At 42.9% G+C, this 23,543-nt stretch overlaps 1 protein-coding gene across 1 annotated transcript in view; it reads right to left on the reverse strand.

Moving 5' to 3' along the window:
- Nucleotides 1-14,182: 14,182 nt before the first annotated feature.
- The window catches only part of LOC310775948 (protein NLRC3-like), a gene marked incomplete at both ends in the record, with an annotated part of 31,177 nt that continues 21,816 nt past the window's right edge, over nucleotides 14,183-23,543 (reverse strand). The window contains one exon of the mRNA XM_083636071.1: nucleotides 14,183-14,721. Coding sequence (XP_083492197.1) covers nucleotides 14,183-14,721 — 539 coding nt within the window. The remainder of the gene's footprint in view (nucleotides 14,722-23,543) is intronic.

Consider the following 23,543-nt stretch of genomic DNA (forward strand, 5'->3'; position numbering starts at 1 on the left):
CAGAGCTTTTTTCTCTGACTCCAGCAGATTAGGGGGGAGGAACATTTTGTTACTCTGGGCACACAGTTCCAAGACGTCACGTTCAACTAGGCGACAGAATGTTTCCACAGAAGGATTGTTCACCTGCGGTGTGAAAGTACTTTTAGGCTTAAAGATTTTTCTAGTAGTGGTGGAGGTGTCTGGTCGCTGCGACTGTATGTCACTGGCATAGAGTGCAGAGTTCCTACCAGTGTCCCTTGCATAGAAAGCCTTCAATCTAATATTTCTGAAAAACTTGAACATTTCCACTCTAGTGGTGAAGGCATCAACTTTTTTAGAAGGCACAAAGGACAGTCCTCTAGATAAAGCACTGCATTGATCATTGGTCAACTCACGGCTGGAAATGTTAATCACGTTGGTTTGGACTGGGGAATCCCTTGGGCGTGACCGCCTCTTCCCCCTCCTCGTCCTACGCCGCCTCCTCCTCTTGGGGGCTGTGGTGTGGGGGCGGGCTTTCTGGGGCGTAAAAAACGCCGCTGAGTGGATGATTCCGCGTCGGTGCTCTGTCCATCTGATGACGCACTGGTGCTTGGGGTTTCCCTCTGACGTCGGGTCCTGGGAGCACGGCCAGACAGCCAAGTGTACACCCGGTCATCCCTGTAGTCTAGGGCATCCCGACGATACTTCACCATCTTGAATTGTTCCAGTTCTTTTCTGTACGTCTCGATTTTGGCATCACAATCTGCAACAGTGTCTTTCAGTTGGTCGCGTGAAAGTTTCTCAGCCATTTCATGCTCGAGATTGGCAATCTCAGTGCGAATCTTCACCAGCTTGTCATTTTCGTTCTCGATGACTAGCAGCATCAAATCAAGCGATGCACGATTTAATATTGAACACCACTTCTTACAAAAGTCTGGGTTATCACGGCCAAGGGTCGGCTCCTTGTAGATCCGCAGGCCCCGTGGAATCCTGCTGTTACGCCAGTACTGCAGTACTGGCGTAACAGCAGCAACTGAAAGACACTGTTGCAGATTGTGATGCCAAAATCGAGACGTACAGAAAAGAACTGGAACAATTCAAGATGGTGAAGTATCGTCGGGATGCCCTAGACTACAGGGATGACCGGGTGTACACTTGGCTGTCTGGCCGTGCTCCCAGGACCCGACGTCAGAGGGAAACCCCAAGCACCAGTGCGTCATCAGATGGACAGAGCACCGACGCGGAATCATCCACTCAGCGGCGTTTTTTACGCCCCAGAAAGCCCGCCCCCACACCACAGCCCCCAAGAGGAGGAGGCGGCGTAGGACGAGGAGGGGGAAGAGGCGGTCACGCCCAAGGGATTCCCCAGTCCAAACCAACGTGATTAACATTTCCAGCCGTGAGTTGACCAATGATCAATGCAGTGCTTTATCTAGAGGACTGTCCTTTGTGCCTTCTAAAAAAGTTGATGCCTTCACCACTAGAGTGGAAATGTTCAAGTTTTTCAGAAATATTAGATTGAAGGCTTTCTATGCAAGGGACACTGGTAGGAACTCTGCACTCTATGCCAGTGACATACAGTCGCAGCGACCAGACACCTCCACCACTACTAGAAAAATCTTTAAGCCTAAAAGTACTTTCACACCGCAGGTGAACAATCCTTCTGTGGAAACATTCTGTCGCCTAGTTGAACGTGACGTCTTGGAACTGTGTGCCCAGAGTAACAAAATGTTCCTCCCCCCTAATCTGCTGGAGTCAGAGAAAAAAGCTCTGGCGGAGTTAATGAATTGTGATGACATTGTTGTTCGATCAGCGGATAAAGGTGGCGCCATAGTGGTGCAAGACAAGACTGCTTATATTTGTGAACTGGAGAGACAACTATGTGATAAAGATGTTTATATGCCTTTGAATTCTGATCCTACTCCCAAATTTGGTAATGACATTAGGAGTGTTTTGAAAAGAGCTGTACAGGATGGTGAAATTTGTGAGAGTGAATACAAATATATGACTGTAGATAACCCCGTTAGGGCCATCATATATAGCCTGCCTAAAATTCACAAGGACTTGTTAAATCCTCCCGGTCGTCCTATTGTAGCTGGGATTGGATCACTCACCGAGCCACTCTCACAATTCATCGATTCTCACATCAAGGATTTGGTGTACGCTTTACCTTCACATCTTAAGGCCAGACACGGTAGGTGAAAATATCGATTTTTCATGCACTGGTCAATTTTGAGATTTTTTGCTATTTTGCTTCCTAAACATGTCTTCTTTCAAACTAGTGGAAAGGAACCGTTCAAAATACACATTTAGATGTTTATTTTACTATACTTTGTCATGCTGCGCCTGTAGATTTAGCCTAAATTCACCTAAATTCGCCAAAAGTTGGCATTTTACGCAGCATGCAGATCCGCGGCTGCGGTCTTCCTCATATCATGTGAGGTAGCTTTGGAAAGGTCTAAGACCCGTGATGACTGCTGTCACATCCAAATATGGTCATTTCCTTTGTACCAGCAACCAATCATGAAAGTATAAGGGTGGATTTTCACCCAACAACGAGCTCTCATTGGCTAGTGCAGATTTCTGACAACGTGATTCGTTCAGATGCATCACGTGCTCTGACATTTCTGACTGAAGCCCGAGGGAGAAGGGGCGTCAATATGCCGAAAGCAGTGCGGGGAAAATCCTCCAGGAAAAGACGACAACAGATGTCACTTGCAAGAAGATGCCAGAAAGATAAAAACAACAATGTCATGAATGAAGCAGGGGGTGAAATTCCCACACAAAGTGCATCGATGCGTAAGCTGTCACTTGGAAAGCAGGAGGAGTGTTACAGCGGGGTTGACGAGCGTGCTACACAGCAATGGCTGATACTTCATGTTGCGCGTTTGAATGAACTGATCGGTGGGTTGATTTGTCCTAGTTGCGCAGGGACAGGGCTTCAAATCATCATCGATCCAGTGAATCAGGGGTTCTGTAGCAGTTTGCTTCTTGAGTGCACTCTGTGCAAAAGTGATCAGTACCGCAAAAGTGTGTATACCTCCCCGCGTATCCAAGATGCAACCAGGAGCGATGTGGCGTTTGATGCGCATGGTGCTCTTAGCGCACGAGTTAGGGCTGGGGTATGCAGCCCTCAGAAAAATAAGCACAGTTTTGGGGATCCCTGGACTCCATCTCAAAACGTATCAGAAACACAACAAAAGAGTGGCAGGTATGAAAACAGGGTTGAGAAGAAATCTCTGTCTGTCTTCCTTTGAATTATGAATGAAATAGTGACCCACAGAATAATAAAATGGCATTTTATTCAGTAACCTATTGATTCAGTATTTTGTGTGTTTTGTCGTTTTACTTTTACTTTTACAGTAAACATTTCTTTTCAGTGGCAGGGGGGACAATGTAAAAATAATGTTGCCTAGCAAATAGACAGAGTATGAGTATAATTTATCAGATTATATTTAAACTTTATTGTCCCAAAGGGAGATTTGTTTTCACAGCCAATTCAAAACAGAAACACAGCAGCAGCATAAAAAAGTTTTTTCTCTAATGGTATTGGTTATGGATAAAAGCAACAGTGACAATTCAGTTCCATTTCTATTCTATTCTATTCTGTTCTGTTTGATTCAATTCAATTATATTCTATTATATTCTACTCTAAATAAATTGTCATATAGCCTACCATTAGGGAGCACAACAATATTATTGTCCCCTGTCCTTTCCAAAACGCATACTTATTGTCTGTCATGTGTCTGCCACTAAAGTAAAGAAAGAAAAGTATACTGTATCAATAAAACTAGATCAAATGTACAGTTACTGATTTGTTACATGCACATGTCATTTCAGTGGCAGAAATTGAGAGAGGCCTGGAGTCACTGCACAGTTCCAGGGAGCAGATCAGGCAGGCTTATGCAGATGTTGATCCAGATGTGGCAGAGTTGCTGAGGCAGGATGCAGATGCTGTTATAAACATAAGCGTGTCTTTTGATGGCACCTGGCAAAAAAGAGGTTTCAGTTCTCACTATGGAATCGGTGTGTGCATTGACATCCTTACAGGACTGGTGATAGACTATGAGGTCCTCTCCTCATATTGTCATGCCTGTGCCCTGAAGGAAAACGCCAAGCAACAGAAAAAAATAACTGAGCAGGAGTTTGACAGCTGGAGAGAGAAACACAATGACTGTGCTAAAAACTTTGCAGGATCAAGTAAGGCAATGGAGAAGGAGTCAGCAAAGAGGATGTGGGCTAGGTCTGTGAATCGCCACCAGGTGCGCTACACTGAGATGCTATCAGATGGGGATAGTACAGCATTTAGGGAGGTGGTTACTCTGAACCCATACCCTGAGCAGGAAGTCGTGAAATTGGAGTGCATCAATCATGCCCACAAGCGAATGGGTACAGCACTAAGAAAGTGTAGTACAGAGGGTAAGTTAGGAGGGAAGGGTGTAGGGAAGCTGACCGCCAAAAAATGTAAAACTTTGCAAAATTATTACAGGGGGGCAATTCTCAATAACCAGGGTTCACTAGATCAGATGAAGACAGCAATTTGGGCAGGTCTCCTCCACTCGATGTCCACTGATGACAACCCTATGCACACCAGGTGCAGTCTCTCATGGTGTTGGTATAGGAAAGCAGAGGAGAAAGGAGAAACACCTGATAGCCATAAACACCATACTGGAAACTTTCTAGCACGAGATGTGGGACAGAAGCTTATCCCAGTGTACCACCGCATGTCAAGTGATAGCCTGCTACAGCGAATGCAGCATGGAGGCACTCAAAATGCAAACGAGTGCCTCAATTCAGTTATATGGACGCGGTGCCCAAAAACTGTCTTTGTGGGGAAAATGAGGCTTGAGGCAGCAGCAAGTATGGCCATCTCCACTTTTAACGAAGGTGCCTCTGCCATGCTAACTGTTATGGAGAGGTTGTGGCTTCATAGCACATACGTTACTGTTAGTGCAATGAGGGAAACTGATAGGGTCAGAATCTCAAAAGCTCAGGCCATCACAGCCGCCAGTGTGAAACGGCGCAAGAGTCTGAGCACAGCTAAAAAAGTGAAACAACATCAGCAGGAAATGAGTGAGGGACCTACATATGGAGCAGGGATGGACATCTAGGCAGGACAGGAATGGGTAACTGTGATAGTTACTGGTGGCAGTTTGTGGATGTGTTACTGTGGTTGCCTGGTGTGGACCCAGGATATTACTGTGGTTCTGTTCAGTTGAAGGCCATACATGTTGTGTTACTCAGTTGTGAATTTTGATTATATAGATTATAATGGACCATCCATGGTGTGTGTGTGTGTGTCTGTGTGACATCATAAATGATGACATCACTCAATGATGACATCACTCACTGATGATATGGTGATGTGAAGACATGCACTAAGTTATGAATTTTGATGTGTTACATTATATGGACCATACATGGTGTGTGTGTCTGTGTGACATCATCAATGATGACATCACTCAATGATGACATCACTCAATGATGACATCACTCAGTGATGATATCATGGTGATGTGAAGACATGCACTAAGTTGTGAATTTTGATATGTTCGATGATATGATGGACCATACATGGTGTGTCTGTGTGACATCATCAATGATGACATCACTCAATGATGACATCACTCAATGATGACATCACTCAATTAGGACATCACTCAATTAGGACATCACTCAATGATGACATCATGGTGATGTGAAGACATGCACTAAGTTGTGAATTTTGGTGTGTTAGATGATATGATGGACCATACAAGAACTAACTTATGAATTTTGTTTCTAGATATTGACATGATATGATGGGCCGTACATGCATTCAGTTATGGATTTTGATTAGTTTTGTTGATATGATGATTTGATGATATTGTTGATATTGTTGTTGCTAAGTATTTGATTAGATAGCCTATTGTGTCTCTAAATAGTGGTTTCTAAATGAAAAAGAAAAAAGAAAGAAATGTATGGAATTTTACAATACAAATCTTTAAAGGCCGTTTTCTCAAAATGAGTTTTTCCTCATACTCTGAGTCAAAAATCTCCACTTCAGTAGCACTCACATTCACCACACTTTCCAATCTTATTCCTATCTATATTCTGAATATTTTTACACAGGGGTTTGTTGATATATCATTCATAGCCTGATTTATATCACATTTTATTCCTAAAAACATGGCGAAGATGGGTTTTTTATGACTGTTGACAATATTTTCTGATTTATGGAGTGATAAGTAGAGATATCCAAAATCCCCTGTGTAAAAAACTTTGTCTCTAATATGTCAAGAAAATGAAACAATAATTTTGAACCTGGCTTTATCCAATGTTCAGATTTATGTTCTGGAAACGTATGCAAATTCGCGCATATTTAAGTAGACAATGCCTCATTTGCATATTTAAACATACAATTTCAGAAAACTTGTAATACAAAAATTCTTAGTCTCAATGAAAGTAATCAACTGGGGAAGTTTCATTGTGATAGCTATTAGTTAATTTTTTTTCCCCAGTCACCTGCCATGTCTCGCCTTAAAGACACTACAAGTTTTTTGAATAAGCTTAAAGACTGCCAGCTCAATGCTACAGATTATTTATGCTCTATGGACGTTTCGAGCCTATATCCATCGATTCCTCACTCAGCTGGTTTAGAAGCTTTGAAACACTTTTTGGATCTACGAGATGATTTGCATCCCTCTACTGACTTTTTGGTTTCCTTAATGAATGAAGTTTTGACTAAGAACTATTTTAAGTTTCAAGAAAAGTATTATCTCCAATTGAGGGGCTCGGCCATGGGATCTCCGGTAGCTCCCAATTATGCTAATTTGTTTATGGGAAAATTTGAATTGGATTTTGTCTATAATAATAACCCTTTTTCTCAGTTTTTGACTTGTTATTGGAGATATATCGATGATTTATTTTTCATTTGGTCTGGGACAGAGGATGATTTAAAAGCTTTTCATACTCATATGAATTCTAAGATGGAATCTATAAAGTTCACTTTGTGTTATGACTTGGAGCGTATCTCTTTCTTAGATGTTTTGGTTAAAAAAGAAGGTACAGTTTTACACACTGAAATTTACAAAAAAGAAACTGATAGAAATACGTTCCTACATTACAACAGTTACCATTCTCCTGCTCTTAAGAAAAGTCTTCCGTATAGCCAGTTACTGAGGATCAAGCGGATCTGTGACTCTGAGGAGACGTTTGAGTCTCATGCCATAGAGCTTTTAGACAGCTTCAAGAACAGAGGGTACAAGGACAATCTGCTCGATGAACATTTAGATAGGGTACACCAGGTACCACGGTCTGATCTTTTAAGACCCAGTTTCAGAGATAGCTCTACTCAGGGGCCTGCCATGGTGTCTACCTTTAGCCCCATTTCTAGCGCTGTGAAACAAGTGGTCAATAGATACTGGCACATTTTAGATAGCGATCCTGGTATTGCCAGTGCTTTTGTAACTCCACCTAGATTTTTCTACAAGAGAAACCGTAATTTAAGAAACTTTTTGGTGAAAACAGATTTAGGTCCATCTAAAAAGCCCATACATTTCATGTCTCGGATCCCTAGCGGTAATTTCCCATGCCACAACTGTGTCCACTGTTACAATATGTTGAAGGGCAACACTTTCACCCATCCTGTCACAGGGGTGGAGTTTAAGGTTAAAGGAAGGATTACATGTAGGTCTAAGTTTGTGATTTATCTGCTAAAATGTCCATGCAATTTATTGTATGTTGGTAAGACCAAAAGGGAACTCAAAACGAGAATATGTGAACACAAATGTAACATCCGTAATCATGATGAGAAATCAGCAGTGGCTAGGCACTTCAACAGTTATAATCATAGCACCAGTATTTACATTATATGGGCTTGGAGGTGGTGGAGGCGCCATCTAGAGGTGGAAATCGAGATAGACTTCTCTTACAGAAGGAGTGCCAATATATTCACTCCCTTGGCACCCTCATTCCAAATGGGATGAATGAGGAGATAGTATTTACCTGTTTTCTGTGATGCTTTTTCTGTGTGGGTGTTTTTTTTTTTTTTTTTTTTTTTTTTTGGTTTTTTTGGTTTTTTTGGTTTTTTTGGTTATTTTGGTTTTTTGATTGACTGTATCCTCTTGTCAAATCTTGTTTGGAGTGAAGATTGCATTGTAGGCAATTACGTATCAATTATGTTAATGAGGTGACAATCACCACACCTGAGCCAGTGCTGCCATGATATAGCCACCTGTGTGATTCTGATTTGTTTGCTACTGCACTGATGAAGGGTTGAAAGCCCGAAACGTTTGCTGCAGGCAATAATAAAAAAGTTAACTTGGAGTGCGATCCTCTTCTCTTTTTATCCAGCACAGTTCAGACACAGAGGCCAGTTTATTTCTCCAGCACAGTTCAGACACAGAGAACAAGACAAGGCCAGTTTATTTCTCCAGCACAGTTCAGACACAGAGGCTACTCAACTGCTTTACATAACAGAATAAAAAGACATCCGCAAATCTGTATGCATCCAATATCAACAGTCAAAAGTATATAACACTGGCTCACGTTAGGCACATGCTTTTGGCAATTTCAAAAGTCAAAATGTCATAAAAATCTGATGTTCATTGTAATCTAATATTTTCAATCAAATGTTTAATTAACAATTACAAGTTAAAATATCACACACACAGTTGGGACTCATCTCATGTAGCCTGTTGAGCTCTGAATAACTGATCAATAATCATCAATAACTAACTGGCATATGAAAAACAATAGTTTAATTTATTTTGAACAATGTTAAAAGGATAAAAATACATCAATTAAAATAAGAAAAAATAAGAAAAAACTAAATTAGAAACGCAATGGACAATCCACCAAAGTTTCTGTTTCAATACAAATGTGGTAGAAAAGGACGTAGGATGAAGTCTAAAACTTTTCTAGTCCTACCCCTTCTTACTACTTTATCAATCAAATCACAATTAGCACAATTAACATCAAAGAATTTCAAAAACGAACAAAGGAACAAGAAAGACTAAATGCATGGAAACAAATACAACCAACGAAACAGCACGACTTCTTACAAGGCCTCATCTTTGTACCTCATTCCTGTATCCTTTTAATATGTTATCTTTAAAGATTTGTTTAGTTCAGGTAAAAAATCAGATGTTTATTGTAATCTAATATTTTCAATCAAATGTTTAATTAACAATTACAAGATAAAATATCACACACACAGTTGGGACTCATCTCATGTAGCCTGTTGAGCTCTGAATAACTCATCAATAATCATCAATAAGCTATCAATAATAATCAATAACTAACTGGCATATGAAAAACAATAGTTCAGTTAGTTTTGATTGATTTATTGATTGATTTAATTTATTTCGAACAATGTTAAAAGGATAAAAATACATAAAATAAACTAAGAAAAAATATAAAAAATAAGAAAAAACTAAATTTGAAACAGCAATGGACAATCCACCAAAGTTTCTGTTTCAACACAAATGTGGTAGAAAAGGACGTAGGATGAAGTCTAAAACTTTTCTAGTACTACCCCTTCTAACTACTTTTCAATCAAATCACAATTAGCACAATTAACATCAAATCATTTCAAAAACGAACAAAGGAACAAGAAAGACTAAATTACATTACATTACATTACGTCATTTGGCAGACGCTTTTATCCAAAGCGACTTACAATAACACATTTTTCTGTCTGCAATAGAACAATCAACTATGGAGCACAATCTATGACAACTACAGCTTCTGAAGGAACAGTGGTACAAGTTTAGGTTAGTGGTACAAGGTTGGTTAGGGTTTTTTTTTTTTTTTTTTTTTTTTTTTTATATAAGGAAAGAGAGAGACGAGGTTAGATCAAGAAGGGCCCAGATGGAGCCTGAAAAGGTGTGTCTTTAGTCTTTTCCGAAAGATCGGCAGTGATTCAGCAGTCCTGACCGAAGGTGGAAGCTCGTTCCACCATTGAGGTGCCAGGGACGAGAAGAGTCGAGATCGGGATGAGCGACTTTTGAGCCCCCGTAGCGAAGGAGGGGCGAGGCGACCTGCACTGGTGGAGGAGCGAAGGGAGCGGTGAGAGGTTTGGAACCTGACCATGGATTGCAGGTACCGGGGAGCTGTCTGGTGAACTGCCCTGTAGGCCAGTACCAGTGTCTTGAATTTGATGCGGGCCGAGATGGGAAGCCAGTGGAGCTCCTGGAAGAGGGGAGTGACGTGAGAGAATTTGGGTTGGTTGAATATCAGACGGGCTGCAGCGTTCTGAATGAGCTGGAGCGGTCGGATGTCGGTGGCAGGTAGGCCGGCCAGAAGCACGTTGCAGTAGTCCAGGCGGGAGGAGACAAGAGACTGGACCAGGAGTTGAGTCGCTTCTCTTGTGAGAAAGGGACGGATTTTGCGGATGTTGTAGAGAGAGAACCTACAGGAGCGCGCTGTAGCAGCTATGTTGGCAGAGCAAGACAGCTGGTTGTCAAGGATCACCCCGAGGTTCTTGGCTGTTTGGGAGGGGAGTACAGTGGTGTTGTCAATGGAGATGGAGAGATCTGCAAGAGGGCAGTCTTTTCCTGGGAGGAAGAGTAGCTCGGTCTTACCAAGGTTGAGCTTGAGGTGGTGGGCAGACATCCAGTCGCCAATGTCTTTGAGGCATGCAGAGATGCGAGCCTCGATTTGAGTGTCAGAGGGGGGGAAAGAAAGGAAAAGCTGGGTGTCATCAGCATAGCAGTGATAAGAAAAGCCATGAGAAGAGATCACATAGGCAAGAGATCTGATATAGAGAAGGAAAAGTAAGGGGCCCAGGACTGAGCCCTGGGGGACACCGGTGGTAAGAGGACAGGATCTGGAGAGGGACCCTCTCCATGAGACCTGGTATGAGCGGTTAGAGAGGTAAGAAGCAAACCAGGAGAGTGCAGAGCCTGAAATGCCGAGGTCGGACAGAGTGGAAAGAAGGATTTGGTGGTTGACTGTATCGAAGGCAGCAGACAGGTCAAGGAGGACAAGAACAGAAGAGAGGGATGAGGCCTTAGCAGTGTGAAGGGCCTCTGTGACAGCAAGAAGAGCTGTCTCAGTGGAGTGAGAAGCCTTGAAACCGGACTGCAGAGGGTCCAGGAGGTCATTTTGGGAGAGATAGAGAGAAAGTTGTTCGGACGCTGCTCGTTCGAGGGTTTTGGAAAGGAATGAGAGAAGAGAGACAGGTCTGTAGTTGTGAATAGCAGTAGGGTCAAGGGAGGGTTTCTTAAGCAGAGGCTTGACTCTTGCAGTCTTTAGAGCAGGGGGGACAAGACCAGAGGACAGAGAGGAGTTAATGAAGGTAGTGAGGAAGGGAGATATGTTAGGTGAGATGGTTTGGAGGAGAGAGGAAGGGATAGGATCGAGGGGGCAGTAAGTGGCTCGGTTTGAGCTGATGAGTTTAAGCACTTCATCAGGAGAGAGAGGAGAGAAGGAAGGAAATCCAGGGACAGGGGGCTGAGGAGCAGGATTGGAGTCGGGAGTGTTAGTGAGGGTGGCTGGAGGATGGAAGGAGGAGCTGATGTCGTCCACCTTTTTTGTAAAGAAGGTTACAAAATCGTCAGCAGAGAGGGAGGAGGGAGGGGGAGGGGAGGGAGGGTTGAGGAGCGTGGAGAAAGTGGCGAACAGTTTACTGGGATTGGATGCAGAGGACTGGATTTCAGAGATGAAGAAGGAGGTTTTTGCTTTAGAGACAGCATCAGTGAAGTTTGAGTGGATAAGGTGGTAGGAAGAGAGATCCTCAGGGAGATGTGATTTTCTCCATTTTCTCTCAGCTGACCGAAGCTCAGTTCGATAAGTTCGCAGAGATTCAGTCAGCCAAGGAGAAGGGGGAGAAGATCGGGCAGGCTTAGTGGTGAGTGGGCAAAGAGAATCAAGAGCAGAGGAGAGAGAGGAGAGAAGAGTAGTGGAAGCCTCGTCAGTGGACAGGAGAGCAAATTGCTCGGATGTAAATGCATGGAAGCAAATACAACCAACGAAACAGCACAACTTCTTACAAGTCCTCATCGTTGTACCTCATTCCTGTACCCTTCTAATATGTTATCTTTAAAGATTTGTTTAGTTCAGGTAAAAAATCTGATGTTTATTGTAATCTAATATTTTCAATCAAATGTTTAATTAACAATTACAAGTTAAAATATCACACATACACAGTTGGGACTCATCTCATGTAACCTGTTGAGCTCTGAATAACTGATCAATAGTCATCAATAAGCTAACAATAATCATCAATAACTAACTGGCATATGAAAAACAATAGTTATGTTAGTTCAGTTAATGTATGTTTATAGCCCCTTATCACAATGTCTCAAAGGGTGTTACATAGCATCGTCACAGTATAATATATCATAGTAGATGCTTTTCACTTGACAACATTAATATATATGATATACATACTACACATTTTAGATTATTTACACAATAACCTGATTCTGTCTCGTCAAATCTGATACATTTAATGTTCTAAGTCACATGTCTGTTGTTGGGATGGAGCCCAATCCAAATTCATTATGAGGAGAAGCACAGATCATGTGATGCAAACACATATTTACCAAGTTGCTTATTAGTATTCACATAAAAAAGACATGATGGACAGCACAGAGAGAGAGAGAGAGAGAGAGAGAGAGAGAGAGAGAGAGAGAGACTCCTGACACGTTGCTGTTATGACAACAGACCATGGGACCTGTCCCGTAGTTGTAGTCTAACAACAGATAATTTACTGGTTTAATTAATAAATTAATGTTCAATTCAATAATGTTTAAGTTTTCAATGTCTAAACGTTTTCTTTGGCAATAAGTACAGTGTTACGTCATGCCAATAAAGCCATTTGAATTGATTTGACAGAGATGGACAGAGAGAGAGAGAGAGAGAGAGAGAGAGAGAGAGAGAGAGAGAGAGAGAGAGAGAGAGAGAGAGGGAGAGAGAGAGAGACAGAGAGAGACAGAGAGAGAAATGGAGAGAAAGAGATTCAGATTAATTTATTAAGGACTGCACAACAAAGTCGTCAGAATTTGCTTTCGGTACAGCATATTATATTATAGCACATTAGTGTCAGCAGAAAAAACATGGACAGTACAGATAGGAAAAGAATACACAGACAGTACAGGTAGCATAGGAGCTGTTTTTGAACCGAGTTGTTTTGGTGGAAATGGATCTATAGCGCCGGCCAGAGAGCAACAGTTGGAACAGCTGGGTGAGATGAGTCAGAAATTATCTTTTGTGCTCTTGTGATTGTGCGTTTATGGTAGAGTGAGTCTAGTGATGGGAGTGGGGTGCCTATGATTTTTGAAGCTTTTTTGATTATGCGTTGTAGTTTGTTTCGTGAATGGCTGTCCAGACTGCCGTAAGAGAGAGACAGAGAGAAACAGAGAAAGGGAGAGAGAGAGATGGAGAGAAAGGGACAGAGAGACAGAGAGAAACAGAGAGAGAAAGAGACAGAGAGAGAGATACAGAGAGAAAGAGAGAGACAGAGAGAGAGAAACAGAGAAAGGGAGAGAGAGACGGAGAGAAAGGGAGAGAGAGACAGAGAGAAACAGAGAAAGGGAGATAGAGACAGAGAAAGGGAGAGAGGAGAGAGAAACGTCCTTCCCTCCATTTCAAACACAATCAAGGTATATTTCATTGTTGACATGGTTGTTGTTGTTTGAACTATATAATGTTACAGTAACATAAGGTTTTGTGTTTTGTTTGTTACAAACTGTATTTTCCCCTCCGTCTGTATTACCATGTACTAAGTGCTTTGGCAACACTAATTCACTATGGTCATGAGAGAGAGACAGAGAGACAGAGTGAGAGAGAGAGAGAGAGAGGGAGAGAGAGAGAGAGAGAGACTACAACAGGAGGATTTGGCAATATATTTAATAATTATCTACCGATATTAAAGCAATGTGTTATTTGAAGGCACAAACATTGTATTGACAATGAATGTTAAATTAGAAAAGACATTTCTGGTATAAACCACGCCCACTTCCTGTCTTCTATCTGGATACAGAGACAGATCATTTTGTTTGTTCAACAGAGACAGACACAGATAATGACGTCTCTGTAACCTCTAGTCTGTTGTTGTCCATGTGAAGTTACAACTGTTCAGTTACCACATTCACTCCTCTACAATCAGCCATGACCTGAACTGTGTGTGTGTGTGTGTGTGTGTGTGTGTGTGTGTGTGTGTGTGTGTGTGTGTGATCCTGTACAGAGTGAAGCATCATCTCAGCAGCTGTGTTTGGTCAGTGTGAGTGTTTCTCTCTCACTCCTCTATCTGACACAGAGACATTGAGTTGCTACCTGTGCTAAACCCAAACCCAGGGTAAAGTGGTTCAGTGAAGGTGGAGGTGAAGGTGTGGAGGTGCATCAGTGTGTCAGAGGAAACTATGTAGAAGGACAGAGAGCCAGCAGGCCAGTCCAGATACACTGCTACTCTGTTAGTGGGGGAGGGGGAAGATATGGGTGTTGATTTATTATTATTGTGGCAGGCAGTGTAACCATCATCAGAGCAGGCCAGACTCCAGGACTTTTCATTCCCTCCAATCGTGCAGTTACCACCCTTTTCTTTCTTGCTGATTCCTCTGTAAGTTACTCCTATAGAAACCCATCCTTTCCTCTCCACCTCCCAGTAACAGCGACCAGTCAGACCATCTCTACACAGCAGCTGAACCAGGCCGTCAAATCTCTCTGGGTGATCAGGATATGGCTGCTCCTCTTTCACCTTTGTCACCTTTCTGTTGTCTTCAGACAGGAGGAGGCGTCTGTGTGCTGTGTTTGGGTCCAGTGTGAGTTCACACGCATCTGATGAGACAACAAGACACAACACAGCAGCAGCTTAGAATAGAATAGAACAGAATGTCTTTATTGTCCACACATGGACATTTGACAGCACTGTGTGTGTGTGTTGCAGTGTCTTAGTATGTGTGTGTGTGTGTGTGTGTGTGTTGCAGTGTCTTAGTATGTGTGTTGCAGTGTCTTAGTGTGCGTGTGTGTGTGTGTGCGTGTGTGTGTGTGTGTGTGTGTGTGTGTGTGTGTGTGTCGCAGTGTCTTAGTATGTGTGTGTGTGTGTGTGTGGGGCATGAGGTGGCATAAGCCATGGCCGGCTCATCCTTGCACATGCCCGGACATGGGTCATAGTCTTCCGTCCGACCTCTCAATAGTTCAACCACTCATGAGTTAGACTACCCAAAGATCCGCCCTATTATTTTAATCTCATAAATCCGACCTCCCAAAAATCCGACCGCAGTAAATTAGACAGTTGCGTGGGACTCCAGAGAGAGAGAGAGAGAGAGAGAGAGAGAGAGAGAGAGAGAGAGAGAGAGAGAGAGACGTCTCTCTCTCTCTCTCTCTCTCTCTCTCTCTCTCTCTCACACACACACACACACACACCCTCCATCTCTCTCTCGTTCCGAAGCAAATGCGCAGCGGGTCGTGCACGCCACGCACAATTACGGCGTTTTCACAGTTCATACGGTTATTTCGGTGCCTCGTAAGACCAGACACAAAAATTATAGTTTGTTTTGTTATCCAGAAATTCCAACTTGTTTGGTTCGGTTTCACACCAGCCAAAAAGCACCGACCAAAGTTGCCAAGTGCCAACGCTCAGATTGGCAGGAGACTTGACTCCTAACCGGAATTTCTGCGTAGCCTATAGGCTATTATGGCGATGTATATGACCCTAACCCTAACCCTAACCCTAACCCTACAGAGAAATGCACAGACTGCTTCTGTTGGAAGTGCTGTATATAGGCGGATTTACGCGAGGTCGAACTACTGGGTATGAAATCCGACAGTCGGAATAATGGCGTTAAAATGGTCGGATTAATGGAGGGTCGACATTATGAGACTACAATGATAAAACTCGCCGTAGACATCAATGGTCGGATTAGCGGGTGGTCGGAGTTATGTGTAGTCTGACCTATGGGGTGTCGTACTAACGCGTGGACCCCCCCGGACATGCCTGCACATGCCTGCACATGCCTGGACATACCTGCACATGCCTGGACATGCCTGCACATGTCTGCACATGCTTGGACATGCATGCACATGCTTGCACATGTCTGCACATGCTTGGACATGCCTGCACATACCTGCACATGTCTGCACATGCTTGGACATGCCTGCACATGCTTGGACATGCCTGCACATGTCTGCACATGCTTGGACATGCCTGCACATGCTTGCACATGTCTGTACATGCTTGGACATGACTGCACATGCTTGGACATGTCTGCACATGCTTGGACATGCCTGCACATGCTTGGACATGCCTGCACATGCCTGCACATGTCTGCACATGCTTGTACATGCCTGCACATGCTTGCACATGTCTGCACATGCTTGGACATGACTGCACATGCTTGGACATGTCTGCACATGCTTGGACATGCCTGCAAATGCTTGGACATGCCTGCACATGCCTGCACATGCCTGCACATGCCTGGACATGCCTGCACATGCCTGGACATACCTGGACATACCTGCACATGCCTGGACATACCTGCACATGCCTGGACATGCCTGCACATGCCTGGACATGCCTGGACATGCCTGCACATGCCTGGACATGCCTGCACATGCCTGGACATACCTGCACATGCCTGGGCATGCCTGGACATGCCTGCACATGCTCTGATATGCTATACCTGTGTGAACTGCATCTCACTATACTTGACATTGATTGGTTTGTAGATCGTGACGGTAACTGTCTGCCTTTCCGAAACCCTGCCACTCCGAACGTTAACTTCCATTATTCGGACTGGCGGTCCATCACCTTTTTTTCATAGGCCCCACCATTACGAAAATTCCTGCCTTCATTATTCGAAATGTCGGCCCTTCCTCTTTTTTCTAAAGGATCCGCCATTCCGAAGTTTGGATATTGTGGAATATGGCACAAAAGTGCAGACATTTCAGTCGCACACTGTGCGTCTCAGCAGCGCAGCAGTAGCCTATTAGAACTGGGCTTTTACTGATGCTTTCTGAAGGCTATTTACTTGATTAGACTTCTATTTTCCTTAGGATATTATTTTTTTCGTTATTGTTTAATTGTTTTCAGTTAATCAGGCAAGCTTATCCTATTGGAATTTATAATTATTTCGTATGACATTTTACACAGCTGCAGGGCGCATGGAGGGACAACATAATTTTAGGCTTGGCCGCGGGCGTGTCAGCATGTGTGTGCGCTGCTCTCTAAGCAGGGTGTGTGCGTTGTGCACCCGCCTATACAGAGACACATAGCCTATTACTATCTTGCACATTGTGGAGTTAGAGGGAGCACCAACAACATCTTTGAACAACACGTCTGTTAGCAGAGTGGGTTAATGCAGCAGTTCTCGCGTGCACTCCCAGAGCAGCAGCAAGACGGAGGAAATAAATATAACACGAGGAACAGTTTCTCTTTCTCTCTCTGTGGTTCTTCTCCCATGGAGCTGGGTCAGAGACACACACACATACATACGTTTTCCGTGCATGTCATTGGCTGTCACCGCCTGTGTTGCCTTCAGGTAACATCCTAAATTACAAAGCTATACAATTGAGAGCATATTTCTCTATTATATCAACAACGTCTTTATTTTAATTTTGTTGGGCTCCACAATCATTTCGAGGATTCGAGGCAACAGGCAACCCATTTAGCAGCATCTGAGAGAGGTGCCTGTCTGAACGAGGTTCAGCTGCCTGAACGTGAACTGGAAGTCAAATCAAGTTCGGAGTGGCGGACCTTATGAAAATCGGAGTGGCGGGATTTCTGAGTGGCAATATTTCTGAGTGCCGATATATCTGAGTGGCGGAACGTCGGAGTGGCAGCACGTCGGAATGGCGGCATGTAACCGATCGTGACGTCTGATGTTGGCTTGTTGTGAATGTGATGTTTTGATGGGTTTGTTGGTATCGGGGGGGGGGGGGGGGGGGGGAAACAGTGTGAAACAGTGTTTTGGAGGTTGACTCACACCACTCATTTCAAGTAATTTCATAACCAGGCTATTAGCCTCTATAGGCTACTACTGCCATCAAAAGCTGAACAAAGAATGCCAGCTGCACGGGGAGCGTTGTCCCTTGGATGGAGTGCATGTTACACCAAACTTCATTCATAAATCTGTCAGTTTAATAATGTTGCCTTCATTGTCGGCAACGATAGGCCTACAGCCAATAAGGTGCTAATTAGGAATCGTTAGGCGAGACAATAACAATAAGCTGCAGCTTATACCTCCATAAAAGATCCACCTTTAGCCTGCTGGAACACCTGTCAATCATTCCCTGCCTGTTGAGCGAGGTGGTGGTGTGTCTGTCTGCCTGCGTTGTGTCTGATATTAATTAAGGGGCTAGTTTGTGTATGTGTGTTTGCTTCTTACCGTGATGCAATATGATTAAAAAAAGGAAAGTAATTTCTTTATCTTCAGCTCTTCCCTCTCACAGCCTACAGTAGGATATCCTCTCTCACTCTCATCCTCTCTGAAAATAGCCTACCTAACGTTTAAGTGTTGGAATGTTTCCCCTTTTGACTTTTTACAACATCGTCGGATATTTCAATTAAAAACGTGCTCTCCTCCTCCCACCATGTGCTACAGTGGCTCATTTTTCATTGTTTCTCTGAAAATAGCCTCGTTAAACTAAACTTTCCTGTATTTGGTCCGAAAGTCCAAACTATCCCAAAAATGCTTTCACACTGCAAGCGAACCACACGATGGTGCAGTTTGATCCAGACCGAGACCACCTCTTTTCATCGGACCAAGGACCGGGCGTTTGGTCCGCACCGTGGTCCGGAGGTTTCACACCTGTCATTTTGGTTCGGATCAAACTGGAAAGTCCGAAAGTCCGGACCAAACGAGGTAGGTGTGAAAGCGCCCTAAGAAGAACACAATTGCTCGAGTGACATCACTGATGACATCACAACTGCCTGATGTAGTCAGCAGTTGACCTGGGCGAATCCATCGTGTGTTTTTGGTTGTTTTTGGTTTACAATTTTAGTTACAGTACATGAAGATGCCCACAGCCCTATGTTCCCACCAGTGTTGGGCAATAAGGCGTTACTTAGTAACTGTAATCAGATTACAGTAACGTGTTACTTAGTTACTGTAATCAGATTACAGTTACACATTACACTTTTGCAAATCCATGAGCGTACAGTGAGCATCATTCACACCTGCAGGAGTTAACTGTGCTCTTATTCTTCTCTTCCTACCTCGATAACCATTGTGTTTACATGCATGTTGTAATTAAGAGGTCTTGCTGTCATTTCGCTGTGCTGCTTCTCTCTCTGCTTGTCAAATTCATATTAGGTTGTGGGTAGGGATGGGCATCGAATTTCGAATTTTCGAATAATCGTTGTTATTATCAAGGTCGACTTTTATTATTGAAAGTCGAAATTCAAAAAAAAAAATTTTTTTTTTTTTTTTTTTTTTAGTGAAATGTTTCATTGTCTCCCCTGATTCTAAGTATAGTCGAATCGCTTGGTTTGAGCAAGTAAAACAATTTTTATAAGCATTTTAAGCAAGGTTTCTGGAAAAATGAATGGCGGATGAAATCCCATGAAGAGGGAGAGGGGGTGACTTTGGCACCCCTTTGGCACTCAGACCTGAGCCTACTAAATATTTAATGAACCACTCATGATTGTCAAAACTGTTTTTTATTTTCGAAAATCACAATGGAAAAAAAATTAAAAATGTTAAAAAAAAAAAAAAAAAATTTTTTTTTTTTTTTTTACATTTTTTTTTTTTTTCCGAATTTCGATTAAAAGTCGACTTTGGCCAGCGAATTTCGAATAGTGTTTTTGCTAGAAATGCCCATCCCTAGTTGTGGGCCGGATTTGTTCAAATAAGACCTCATGGGGGCCAGATTATGTTTAGGCTATTTGACTCGTCAAAACGTGGATATTTATAGTGCCATAAGAAAACATGTTTCCTATTTATACATGTATTAACAATACTTAGGCTACATATTGTGGTTGATGATGAGAGAATGATAAATTGCATGTTGGCACATGAAAACCCCACAAAATTACAAAGTAGAGAAGTAGAAAAGTAGTGTAAGAGAGAAGTTTAGCCTATTGTAACAAATAGGCTACTAGCCTCTCATATGTGCTACATAAGGCATTTCCTACAACTATTCCCAATAATAATTACATACGTATTGTTAATTAATTAATTATCTGTCCAGAATAGCTGGTTCAGATACCGTGGTTAGCTGTCCTGTGATCAGTAGGTTTAACCCTAGAACACTAACGTCGGGTGATTTTCACCCGGACAATTCACGTGATTTTCATTGTCTTGCTGCTGTCTGAGGTGGGCGGGTCCTTAGGTACCTTCAGGATGCTCACTGACGTCATTGAATGTAGGTTTGTTTCGCTGCTCCCATTCATGGTTTTTTCTACCGGCTACGCGTTCGGGTGATTTTCACCCGACGTTAGTGATAGAGGGTAAAATATCTTCGGGTTAGTTACAATGGTATTGTGGTGACTTTTTTTTTTTTTCACCACACAAGTCCCATGAATGGGTGGACCGAAGGAGAGGTTGGGAGCTCCTTTTTTTTTGCCGGGAGGGATTTTTTTATAACGATTACCTCATTTTTCCCGAATTTGACATATTTTTTATAGTGTCCCCCATAATAAACTTTTTTGTGTTTTTTGTGATATTTCACATTTAAAAACAAAAGAAGAGTACCTCAATTTGCCATGTATTGTTGTACTTTAAGATATTTTGATGAGAAGTATGTTTTATGGGGTATATTGCATCGGGTGAAATACACCCGACGTTAGTGATGGTGTGACTTTAAATCACGTTAGTGTTCTAGGGTTAAGGCAGTTTTAATGTTAGATGTTAGACAAGTGTCGACAGGTGTCTCACGAAAAGTGTTGTGTGGAGACTGAGGCTCAAAGGAGATATCGGGAGAGATCGAGACATCTGCACAAGCTGTCACAAACACACACACACACACACACACACACACACACACACACACACACACACACACTTGAGCTACGGTAGCTAATTTGACATAGTAAATTAACTAGGGCTGTCATCGCATGTTTAAAATGCCATTATTTTGCATTTCAAAGCATTTTTAATTAGATATTAATCATTCTTACCAGTGTGTCGTGATTGGGAATCAAATGAATGCAAATAAATGTACTTTGTGATCTTGAATTTTAGATTTGGAATGTAGACAGGAGGTAACAATGTCTACAAAATATATCTAGAACCGATACTTCCGGCGGCGGCGCTGTGGAGCAGTCGAAACCCAAAATGACACAGCCGAAGAAGGCTGTTTCTGAGCTAAAAACGTTGGCACTTCCATGTGAATAATGGCTCGGTATTGGAAACTGTGTATTGATAACGTGTATATCGCGTGAAGCCATTGGAGCCGACCTCCCAGTGGTTAGAGGACCCGCGCATCTGAGACTCTGAAGGAAGAATGAGTGATGAGTCTCGCGCTAGCTAGCTGGCCGCTAGCTACTTTTAGGTGATCGCTCGCCTCAAACTCGATGTACTTCGGTGATATTTTAATTCCGTTTTACACAAGGTGCAAACTACGGCTCTTGACTTGTCCACTGTGCCATTTGGGGAGTTTTTTTAAAAGTAAAACGAGCCATTTAAAAGCGTATTGCTGTCGTTCTCTTCCATGCCTCCTGCACAAGCAGGAGACAGGAAACCGAACGACTTGACTACAAGTACGGGTGCGACGAAGGGACAAAATAGCGGCATGCGATTAACGCGATAAAAAAAAACTCGTTATGGTCGGCACGCATTCACGCGTTAAAGCCCCAATCAGTAAGATTTTTGACATTTTTTACTGTAATATAACTGATTTTTAGTCACAGGACATGGTAGATTGACTTTTAATAGGGAGACACTCGTCTTTATTTATCCCACACCGCCCTCCATTGGCCAGCACTGGGACTAAGCAGTTTGTCTGTCACGTCCCGTAGCAAGAAAAAAGAAAAAAAGAAAAGCATGCGGCCATGCGCGCATGCGCTGTACAGCGGAAGCACTGTGTTCATGAAAACGAGGAAGTAACTCGATTCGGATTTGCTACGAAAATGATGTTTCACGGAACTATGGATTATTATTTCATCACGTGGTGAGTACCCGATGTCACAACATGTACATAGAGCTTCTGGCGCTGTGTTTTGTTGACTTTGAACGGCGATATCGTTATCGATACTAACGCACGCAGAGGGCGCAGTGGAAAACTTACTGAATGGGGCTTTAACGCTGACAGCCCTAAAATGTACGGACACAAGACATCTCTATTGCTGTTTTATTGCCAGTTACATCGGCACTAAAGGCTTAAATATACTTCTGCATCCGCCTTGACTTGGAGCCTTGCCGGCAGCAGCTAGTCCTGTATACTCTAACATCAGCTTGATGAGGGGTCGCAGGGAAGTCCGCAGCAAAAAAAATGGTAAATTGTTTCACTAGGATTTCAGTGACTACAAGTTAGCCCAAGGAAAGAATGTAGTGCTAAAGTATACTTATTAATAGCTTTCATTCTCTCCTGTTAACTCTCCATCTACATCATCATCATCATCATCAGTATATAAATGGGAGCTGGGGCTCTTTCTGTCTGTCTGTCTGTCTGTCTGTTTGTTTCTCTGTTTCCCATTGTGACATCATCCGTGATGTCATAAATCCCATTGACATCATCAGTGATGTCATAAATACCACTGATGTCATAAATCCCACTGTGACATCATCAGTGATGTCATAAATCTGACATCATCAGTGATGCTGGTCTCATTGGCCACGCAGCAGCCGAGCTGCGGGCAAGGCTGCGCAGTGGCCGATCTGCGAATGCGAGCTGCAGGGCCAGCTTGGCGAGCTGCAGGATTTGAGGAATCGAGGGCGCGAGATAACTAGTTATATTATACTCGTGCTGTTCACGTCATTTGCATCGAGTCACATTTTTGAGGAGCTGCACGCAGGCTGTGCCGGGAGGCTCAGCTGCGGCGCACCCCTCAGCATATTCGGCGAGGGGTTTAACGTAGAATTATGTAAAGCTTTTAAGAGTTGCAGAACTTTTCCCTCAGTTCATTGCTTTTTATGTGTAAAAGTCCTCCGTGTCGACTTGTAGGCTGTTTTACTGCCAATAAGTTAAGCTGCAGAACAGAGGAATGATCATCTGTTTATGTAAGGTACTGTCCTATGGATAGAAGTGATGAGTTGAGGTGGGGGCCCGGGATGGTGGCTGAGGGAAGAGGATGAAGATGTGCATGTGTTGGTGTGTGTGTGTGTGTGTGTGTGAGTGTGTTCAAGATTCAAGATTCAAGATTCAAGATTCAAGATTTTTATTGTCACTCCATGGTACAAGTATCACGTGTACTCCGTTTACAACATAGTACAAATATAACAGGGCATATGAGTGCAAAAACAGCAAGAGACACAACAAACAATAAGGCAGTATAGTGATAAGACAAGTCAGAGACAGTGGCATATTCACTGCACATAGGTGCACATGTCATGTGCATACTTTAGACGTGCTTAAACATTTTAAATTCGACGTATTTGACATACAGGTGCAAATAGCATGTACCTTATTAAACATACAATTAAACATTAGACATACGTAATGGTTGCAGCTACAGTACGGTACAGTACAGCTACTACACTATTTGTGTATGTTAAGGAGTC

The sequence above is a fragment of the Poromitra crassiceps genome (assembly GCF_964638095.1).
Source record: "Poromitra crassiceps genome assembly, chromosome: 4".
NCBI lineage: Eukaryota > Metazoa > Chordata > Actinopteri > Beryciformes > Melamphaidae > Poromitra > Poromitra crassiceps.